Source organism: Rhagoletis zephyria, unplaced genomic scaffold (assembly GCF_001687245.7).
Source record: "Rhagoletis zephyria isolate East Lansing unplaced genomic scaffold, Rhagoletis_zephyria_1.1 Rzeph_scaffold_05607, whole genome shotgun sequence".
NCBI lineage: Eukaryota > Metazoa > Arthropoda > Insecta > Diptera > Tephritidae > Rhagoletis > Rhagoletis zephyria.
Genome location: NW_016162690.1, coordinates 1 through 10,767, shown reverse-complemented (window position 1 = coordinate 10,767; position 10,767 = coordinate 1). Strand labels below are relative to the sequence as shown.

Below are 10,767 nucleotides of genomic sequence, written 5' to 3'. Positions count from 1 at the left end.
AAACTAGCGAAGATTTCGGACTTTTCATCTGCCTTTTTGTATACTAACTGTATGAATTGGTCAATTGGTCAAACTTTGATTGCATTTTCCTCAAAAAAGTGAAATTTTGAAATAATTTTGTATATTATTAAACGTGCGATGTATAGACAATTTCCACTTTTTAATATTTTTAATTTGACGAGATCAGTTAATTTCATTTATAAGGTGCAATCCCGTATTCCTCGGACTCGGACTAGTAAAACTGTCAAAAAATAAAAATTCACTCAGAGCGAGAGAGTAACATTGAAAAGTACGGGATCGCTTTCTAGTAAAAATGGTAACTTCTGTCAACTTCAACATAACCTCCAAATTTTGGTTGTAAGTTTTTGCTTATTTTGTGTGTAAACGCACTCAGCTCACACATGTAAATAACCAAAAACACTTTCAAATTCATTAAGGCCCGTTTACATACAACTTTGGCGTTGCGTTGGCGTTGGCGTCGCTTCGACAGCTGACTATGAATACATGCATTTAAATGAAAGTCTCCATATAACCAAAGTTGGGCAACGCCAACGCCAACACAACGCAGAAAGATGGCCAACTCTCAACTTTTCGCGTGCGTCGTTCATCAGCTGTTCTAAATAATCAAAATTATGTGATTTAATTTTCATTTTTAATCAAATGCGGGCAAGAAATATAGTTTTTAATGCAATTATTGATGTAAAATTTTGATTTATCTGCCGCTAGTATGTTAATTTAGTGACCAAAGTATTCTCTGCTAAGCGTTCATTGTAGCAAGCACGGGCGTTACTCGCGCTGCTGTCAAAGCGACGCCAGCGCCAACGCAACGCCAAAGTTGTATGTGGACGGGCCTTTAGAATCCACTTAAACAAGTAATTAAATACTTTTCAACATGAATTAGCAGAGTGCACTTTTCTTTTGCTTACAATTTGGTTGCCAAACACACTACAGCTGATCGTTTGACACAAGGTGCGTTCGTTTAAAATCTCCAACAGAAACCAACCAACTGCCAAATTCCGGCGAAATGTCATCTGTTCGCTCACAAGAGAGAAATATCCAAAATAGTACGCGAACAGAAAATTTGCAGAAACTTGCAAGTTAGACGAACAGCTGATATAATTTTTGTTTACATTCAAAAGTGTAAAATTTAAAACGTTCGAAAACTCATTACAAAGTGGTATCCTGGCACAGTTTATTGATAAAACAAATAACTACTTACTTCTTACAAGTTTAATTAGTCGCATTTTGTAATTTTTAACTTCCAAATCATCAAATTCAATTTTGTGGTTTGCGTAGATGCCAACCAGCTGTTTTTGATCAGCTGTTTTCCTGTTGGCAAATTGCTGTTGGCAAAAATTTTTCCAACAGAAACCAGCAGCTTCCCCTCAAAATGAAATGTCACTTTGCTCTCTCAATTTCCCCTACTTTGCAAGTTTTTTGCGTACGCGAACGCAAAAACTTGTAAGTTTTGGTTAAACATGAACAATTAACAGCTACGCGAACGAACCTACATTTACCAGAATTTACCAGCAAAAAATTCTCGGACTAAAACTGGTAACTTCTGACAGAGAGAGAACCGTATGTACTCCCTTTTTTGTCCTCTCTATAGTCGGAGAACCGAGTACGGGATCGATTTCCAGCAAAATCTGACTGATTCTGACTATTTCTGACTAGTCCGGACTCGTACGGGATCGCAACTATAGTGTTCACACCTACTGCGTGTTGGCGTTATTCTCGTAGAGTAATTGCATTTAAACACATACGATTGATAAATGTATGTACATATACAAAAGGTAGTATCCCAGTGAGAATTAGGAGCACGTAATAATACCTTATTAGCAACTTACTCTTCACCTGGCAGTCATTACCATTTCCCTGCCGAACGTCCCTTACTTTTACAAAGGCATGGCCGCCTTATGTAAGTAGGAATTTAAAATGTACATTTGCTATCAAACATACTTCTGAGTCGCTTTACAAAGTAAGTTACGTGTAATGCAGAGCAGTCGCTCGGAGTAGTTCGGTGCTTGGAAATAACTTCGGCTGCACGTTATTTTGCAACTGACAACGTAGAGTGTCGCCGGAGGTGTTCATTTTGTGCTTTACTAGTAGATTACGCTGGTCATGATGACAATTTGGCAACTTAACTCTTCTAAAATGGAAGGTGTTGTCGTTTGTATACCTAGCACCAGAAAGGCGCATGTACCGTACATACATAGCTACATATTAAATTAAATAACTTAATACCATTTTTTCTATCTCTAATTACAGATAAACCACAAAACCAGGCAGCCGAAAACAGTTTAAAAGATACAAAAATGGAAAATAAAGCAGAAAAAGTAAATGTGAATAAGGAGGAGCTGAAGAAGCGTCTGACACCACTACAGTATCAAGTGACACAGGAGGCTGCTACAGAGCGACCATTTACAGGTGCGTGCCCAATATGTTAGTAGTTATTGTCTAGAGTTTTGTTTTGATTTAACACAGTTTAATAACGCTCCAATTAGGTTGCTATAATAAGCACTATGAAAAAGGCATATACCGTTGCATTGTTTGCCAGCAGGATCTCTTCAGTTCCGACACCAAATACGATTCAGGTTGTGGCTGGCCCGCATTCAATGATGTGCTTGATAAGGGTAAAATAACACTACATCGCGATGCGAGTATACCAGGTAAAGAAGAATTCAACTTTAAGTTGCTAAATGTTTGTCTGCAACGATCGCTGTTGTTGCTATAGATGCGCCCGTGCTCTTCTGCACGAGTACGTATGTAGGCACAAATTTGTGCATATTTTTGTTTGCTCGCATCGGTGGCAAGTACAGCCCAAAATGCAAATAGTGCATTCGATAATAGCAGATTGTTGTTATTTGCTTTGCAATACAGCTTATTTGCACTATGTGTTGGTTATTCTGCGATTTTTATTATTTGTTCAGTTATTGCAGGGCTTTTCTGATTTTGTATTTTATGTAGAGCTTGGTAATGCTGTTGATAGACAGATTCCAAACTGAAATGGACCAATTATGCATTATTTCTCGTTTAGCTTCGAAAGAATTAGGTGCTATGAAAGTTTAAATCGTAAAGTTTTCAAATCAAAAACATTTATTAAAGCTTTCAAGTTCCTTTTTGTACTTGCATACTCTGCTTTTCATTGGGTTTGCTTAATAAGGTTTTAAGGTTTGTAGGTTGTTTTTAATAACGCGTTTGAATTGTGATATGTATTTAGAAATATAACATATATTCGCGCTTTTATGTTTACCGGATTATCGAATTATATTTCTGATAATTTTCCAACAATTGAATTTATTGTCTAACAAATCTAGGCTTTGTTTTATAACAGAATAATCATGCTATATTTCTGGAGGAGGCCATCTTTGTTCCGCAAACTTAAAATCTTTAGAGTTATGGTTTCGATGCCTGAGATAAAAATTTTTCTTATAGAAAATTCAACACCCCTAACCGACCCACACTTCAATTCATGTCTTGTATCTTTCATTTTCCTTTCTTATAAAGACGGTCTGGTTATTTATTTACGAATTTCTGCAATTGAACAAACCGTTAAATTAAACGAGCATCGGTTAATTGATTTTGCGGCTAATTGAAAAAATTGTGCAACTAAGCAGGGAATACTGTATTTCCTAGTTTTGTTTGGAATTAATTCGAAAAATAATTAATATTTTACTTAAAAAGGTTAGTTTTCGAATTGAGGTCAATATTTAGTTTTTATGATAAAATATTTTTTATATGATGCTCGGCAATTACTCAACTGTTTAGAACCGAACAAAAGCCGAAACCCAACCTTCGCTCGGACCACACTTATTTCTTACTTTTTTTTTGTACTTTACACTTTGTTTGCCGATATTTTGCTTAATATGTTTTGCACTTCGTTTTTGTTATATAGTGTTTGACACAAGTGGTTGCTTTGTACTGAAGTTTCTTTTATTTCTTTTGTCATTGGCTTCTTACTTATTAACTTGCTTACATAGGGCTGCCAACTACTTACACAACAGTTTTGAAGAAGAAATAGTGCTTTTCATTAACCTCCTCTTTCTTGTTTTTTTTGTTTGTCCAAATCGTAATCTTTTCAATTAGCGTAACTATCTTTACAACTTACGTACATACATATGTACATGTATACAGTAGATTGTATCACGTTGTATGCGGTGAAAAAAAATCATGGCCCTATTACGTAAGGCGACTGGTGTATAATTGCTGGTCTAGTAGCCATGGCTACCCGCTAGGCTTAATTTTTGTCGCTAAAATTCTAGTAATTGGAAATTAGTAGGTCCTAAAAGTATACAACATGGAAGAATAACACATGAAATGCGCAATCATCAAATTTGAAAGTGTGGCGGGCATGCAACTAAATGTTGCGTGTTGTTAGGGGCGCCTGCAATTCGTTTGGAGATTTTTGGCGATCGAAATTAGCGGTAGCAAATGTTGGAATCCGGCTGCAGCTTTGTATCTATTATGTATGGCGATTAATCTCAGTATACAGAAAAGGGCAGACACCATCCGAACTCCCTTTTTTGTCATGTATATTTTGAAGTAATTGGCAACTTTGCTCTAATGTGTTGGAATCTTTGGCTGCGTTTCTTTATACATTCCGGATAATCCAATTTCACAGCCGGAATAAACAGAATTCGTTTGAAATATACGTCAACATATCATCAGGAACGTTCTAAAGAATAAATAAACAAAAAAGTTTATTCCAAACGTTCAGAATGAATAAAGAAATGCAGCCTTTATGTAAACAAATAGCAAAATCGTCATAAGAGGGGAACAGAAAATTTCGCACTAGACTGAGTAGCCGACAGCTAATAGTTAGTTGCCATACGTAATGCGACTTTTAGTATATGGTTGCCCATCGGCTATCAGTCGCCATACATGATAGGGCCATCAGATTGTTCCAAGCGATTTTGAACACTTGCTAGGAGAGTATTTCAGGAATGTAAAAACTTTCTTTCGGCATCCCGCAAAAACCACTAAATAGGTTTTTTTTTTTCTATATATCTTTTTTATTTGATGTCTGATATCTATGCCAGAAAAATAATCTCCATGTGGATTTATCACCATTCGGCAAAAAAAAATATTAACACAACTGCCTAACTACTAGTAATAGTGTATTATTAATAATAAAAATTATAATAATAAAAAGTAAATATGTAAATAAATCAAATCTGTTCGGGATTCAGGTTGGCTGTTCGTTCTCGGCTATTAAACTTGGGAAATATATAACCCAGGCGCTCTTCAACGTGAGAGTGTATTTTTACGGTTCTTACTATTGATTCGATTTTTTGTGACGGAAGTCTGCATTTTTTTTTCCAATACAAAAAATTTTCGAACATAAGTACATTGTGAGAAAAAATGCGTAAAAATACAAAAATCAACGGAAAGTCTTAGCCAATTCATATTTGCACTTTTGTTCTACCAAAATTTAATAGCCTGCAAAACTTCATACCAAACTTTATTCTAAAGGTGCTGATTAAAAAGTTAAAATTTTTGGTGAAATTTTGCAGAATTTTAATAATTTTTCCACAAAGTCGGAAATTTAGATTGATAGGGTGTTTGTTAAGCAATCAGCTATACTTTTATAAAAAAAATAATAACATTTAGTTAACCTAAGACTCAGAGGTATAACGTATAATAAATTTTTAGCTTACTGTTGCCATTTCGGGAATAAAAAAAAAGGATTCCAACATTATTTGCTGTAATAAATATGCGCAGGGGATTTACTAAATGTGCTTTGTATGCATTTTAACTGATATTTTGGGCAGACATGTCAAAATATGACGCTATTTACATCCACTTTGTATAAAGGTACCCGAGTACCAGAGTCGCTTTGAGGTTGATTTTTTTTTTCACTCACATAAGGATTAATTCCTTTACAACGGTATATCGTTTATAGAAATCGGACATTAAATAAAGAAGCTTATAAAAAAACGATTCTTACAGAAAAAATTGTTCACACAAAAATTCTCATAGTAATTGTTCAATTTCGCTTCGAACCACCTTAACTTTTTTGTGATACATATGTATGTATGTCCATCGGCGATCCCTTTATAAATGTAACCAAAAGTGATTTCCGTATTGGCTCAAATTTTGTAGATAGACTAATTTCATTAAATTAAATTAATTTTTTTTTTTAATTTTTTTCAAAAAGTATGGGCCTACGAAAAAACAAAACAAATCATCCAAGTTAAGGACACAAAATCCCTTATAAGTTCACAATTTGTCCAACTACAAAAATGAGGTATCATTGGAAAGGTAATTAATGGGGCTATCTACCTGCCTTACAATCTTAATAATATTTCACACAAAATTGTCTTTTGAAAACATAGTTTATTTATTTTTAAAATTACGATCTATAATTTATTTAAAACAAACCATATTCAATAAGAAGATTAAATAATTTCCTTTCCAATAATATTTTTTCGAAATGGAGTCTCAAAAGGTCTAGAAGTTTGGAGTTTTTCCAGTTATAGCTAAATGCAAAAATCGGCTTTGTCAAGGTCGGTTTTAGCTACTTTTTGTTAATTTATTCCTTTTCATGAGGTAGCCTCTGGACCCGACAGTATATCGAGAGGCCTGGAGCGTCATTCACAGGGAGTCGGTCTCAAGTTACGTATACTTCAGACCTGTGAATGCCGTTCTGGGCATACACCCATTTGACGTGGACGAGACAGAGCTTCGGCTGCCACGGAAGACGCGGACTACAATAGCCCAACTTCGCTCCGGCTACTGCGGCAAGTTGAACTCGTACTTGAGCAGACTTGATGCAGATGTGCCCCATAAGTGCCCGGCATGCGGAGAGACACCCCACGACTCGAAACGTCTTTTCGCATGCCCACTAAACCCCTAGCCGATCTGAGCGAGGTTGTTGTAACCGCTACAACAACAACAAATGTTGGCCGAGCCCCAGCAGAACTAAAAAAAAAATTGCGAAATAAGTTTATTTCTGTCAGTATTACCTTGAAATTAGTATCTGTGCTAAATTTGAGCCAAATCAAAAGCCATCGCGCGGAATCTTGTTACGTTTAATTTGGAATAGCCGTAATGAATGTACATATTGACATATCTACATATGTATGTACATATCGTCAGCTGAAATGCAAAAAGACGTAACAAACATCATCGTTGAAATGCAAAAAGTCATAACTAATAAAAAATGCAAAATTCACTTGATGTATATTTATGATGGATTTCATTGAATTACAACCCCCCACACAATTTTATGAAAAAACAAAATTAAAATATTAGTCATGACTTTTTCCATTAAATTTACAATGTTGTTATGTCTTTTTGCATTTCAGTTGACGATATGAATATCTATATACATACATATGTAAATATGAATGTTCACTGTTCTGTAGACATAGTATTTCTTAAACAAGAATTAAAGTGTATGTATGTAGCGCATTCTAAACAAAAAAACATCAATCCAACTCGCTTGATAATTGAATGTCTATTGTGCGTTTGCGTATGTAACTATTTACATATGTATGTATATGTTTGCTTCCTTTTGTCCAAATTAAACAAAAAAAAAAATAACAATAAAAGTAAAAGGTTAAACGAATTTTTACTACTTTTTTAATTCGTTTGTTCGTTGTTGGTTCGTTTGTGTACATGTGTATTTATGTACATACATGTACTGTATCTATTGGAAACTCTACCAGGGTATGCTCCTAATTAATGTTTTCTTTTCCTTCTATACTTTTTTAACTTGCGGCAACATCTCTTATTCTGTGAAACTTTTGTGTTGCCAAAAACACACACAAAATTTCAACGCATACTAAAATTTCAATACACATTCGTATCTTTTTACGCAAACGAAATATTAAACTTAAACCCCGTAAACGTACATTCAATTTAAATTATTAATGTGAAAACCATTAAAATGAATTTCGAAAACCCGAAATAAATATTTATACTTTTCTATTACATACATACTCGTGGATTGATTTTTTTACACAATGCGCTTATTGTCGAAACTTGCACTTGCTCCTACAAAATAATGTGTTAATAAAAATAGTAGTAATTTCGAAAATGTTAGGCATGGTGCGAACAGAGGTGCGCTGCTCCAAATGCACTGCGCACATGGGACATGTTTTCGATGATGGCCCGCCACCGAAGCATCTGCGCTACTGCATCAATTCGGCGTCCATAGATTTTGTACCGATAAAGAACAACAGCAACAATGCGTCGGGTTCCTCCGCCACATCAGCTTCCTTCTCAAAAGGAAATGCGAAAAAATAATTATCAACAATTTACTCGCAACAAATTCAAATTTAAAGTTTCTTCTTTACACTAAATATTTGATATTACACATACATACATACAATACATATGTACGTACGAGTAGTATATAAATGATTCGTAATTTACAATATATGTATACTTACCTATATATACATACATAGTATGTACATACATTTATTAGTAAAAAGTGCAGTGCGATTGTATTTTTGATAACGGCGAAGTAAGTTAGTATGAGGGATTAGCTAATCAATGTGTAATAAAAGTTTGTATACATAATTTGTTTTTATTAAATAACAATTAAATTAAAATTTATGTAAGACAAGAAAGGAATTTGTATTTTATATACATATTTTTTTATTGACTTTCGAACGGTTAAGTCACTTGCGCTACGAAAATGGACGATTTCGCGCTTTGCTGCAACTGTATTCAATGTGTAAGAATAAAAGTATATACATTAGACTGTCCCAAAAAACAGAGTTCTTTTTGTTTTATGGCATACCCCCTTGCTGTTGTTGTAACAGCATACAGGTTCCACAAAGAGTTTTTGGGGAGTGTTTCTGGAGTCACAGTCCTTGGCCAGATATGTATATGTACATCTGGGTCGTTCCGGTTACGTAGACTTCATTTGATTGGTTTTGTCGTAAAAACTGTAAGAATAAAATTTTATGCAATTCGGACCACGGCAACCCCGCCGACTTGCAGTCAAAGTTATCAGAATAATCTTTGTGCAGTTCGCGTGTTTTGTCAATTTTCTTATCTTACTTCTGTATAAGGCGATTTTACTATACTCTCTACAGTATTCGGTAAATCTGCGTTTTTAGATTTTTACCAGGTAGTCTCAGGATTTTTTCCAAAGGACCGTAAGTAATAATATATTTCCAAAAGTTTATATGGATAAATATATGGATATCAATTAAAAGAAAAATGCAAAAAAAGACTAATTATAACTTTTGTTTTCAATTATCCTTTTGGAACGTTCCAAAAATGTCCTTTAAAATAATACATATCCTACCAGATTGTTTAATTTTGAATGTAATTTGAAGAATCTCAGTGTTACTTAAATCATATGAATTTATATGTAGGTAAGGATATAAAAGGATACAAATTTTAATTTTTTTTACATTTTTTTATTTATACTTCCAAATACTAAAACCCTTATTTTTTTATTAAATATTATGGAAGGAATTTTTTTAAAAGGAGGAAAAAAATTTGTTATAAAATTTGAATTTAATAATTTAATGTTCGTCATACGCCGAATTAAAAATTGCAAATTTTCAGGACATACACAAATTATTCGACTAGAAAGCATATTGTTTTGCAGCCTTGTAATACATCCTTACAAAGACACTGTACTTTTTCCAATTATTAATTTTTCGATGTCCTTGTGAGAAATCCTGCCGTCGTATAAAAAAATTTAAAGATGTAGATTTGCTAGAAATGCTTTCAAATGTGGGAAACGTATCGAATTTTGTGCATTTACAAAGTTTTCATGGATGATTTGGCAGCCTTAATTCAGGTTATTTAGTATCTTCAACTAAAACTCGGTATGGGTTGTGCTACGGCTACGCTAAAAATCATAAATGTAGAGGGTATGCATAACAAAAATTTCAAACATTTTTTTTTTATATATTTTTGTGACAGTCTAACGTATGTGCCTGCAAGAGTACCGAACATTAGGCAATTAAATTTGATTTCACTTTCCCCATTTATTTTGTCAACATTCTAAAGGAGTTTTGGTTCGGTTCCATTTCATTGGTATTTGATGCTCATAAGTATATTTTTTACTTGCATATACATAAATACATATGAATATACATACATACCCGCATTCATAAAAACATTAACTAATACATTTTACTATTTGGATTTGCATTATCGCTTGACGGTGTTTTGATTTGCTTGAAATTTAAATGTTTATGTGGTCAAAGTGGTTATTGTGATTTTTGGTAACATGGTAAACATGTATGTATGTACAAGCTTATGAAAACAAAAACATGAGTAACCTTATTACATTTTCAGGCTGTTTAAACACGAAAGTAGCGAAAGGTTCCTCGACAACTTCCAGCATATTTATTTCATCTTATTTTACATTAAAATAAAAGCTAAATGCAATGGCTCAGCTCAGCTCAGATTCATAAACTGGTTAGTCCCCGCCAGCATGGCAATTTTTCAGCGCAGCTTCCGAAACGCAAGCGAAAGCTGCTTCAAATTATAAAAATATGTTTCTTCATAATTAATAATATGATTAGTACATTTCGATGGCGTTACTATCGGAAGATCGGGTTGACTAATTTATGGCGAACTTTCGATGTTAAGCATGTGCAAGACTGTATCCTCAGAAACGATTGCTCTCTTGAGTTTGAAAAATGGGCATTGAAATGGGAAAATCGCCACCCCTATTGGGATTAGTGGATTCCTAACAACAATGAAGCAAAAGATAACACATTTAAGCAAAATTCCACACCTAACGGTTGCATTTATAAGAAGTAGTACGAGAGTATCCCATCCATACAG

The 10,767-nt window shown here is 34.0% G+C and overlaps 1 protein-coding gene across 6 annotated transcripts in view; it reads left to right on the top strand.

Moving 5' to 3' along the window:
• SelR (methionine sulfoxide reductase SelR) overlaps positions 1 to 8,517 on the top strand; it is a 10,578-nt gene extending 2,061 nt beyond the window's left edge. For 2 of the 6 annotated variants that reach the window (XM_017627954.1, XM_017627950.1), the window contains exons 2-4: positions 2,269 to 2,427; positions 2,505 to 2,669; positions 8,027 to 8,517. In XM_017627954.1, the coding sequence (XP_017483443.1) occupies positions 2,316 to 2,427; positions 2,505 to 2,669; positions 8,027 to 8,250 (501 nt within the window). In that variant the 5' untranslated portion in view covers positions 2,269 to 2,315 and the 3' untranslated portion in view covers positions 8,251 to 8,517. The remainder of the gene's footprint in view (positions 1 to 2,268; positions 2,428 to 2,504; positions 2,670 to 8,026) is intronic. The other 4 variants (XM_017627951.1, XM_017627953.1, XM_017627952.1 and 1 more) reach the window with 4 other exon arrangements.
• The last annotated feature ends 2,250 nt before the right edge of the window (positions 8,518 to 10,767 follow it).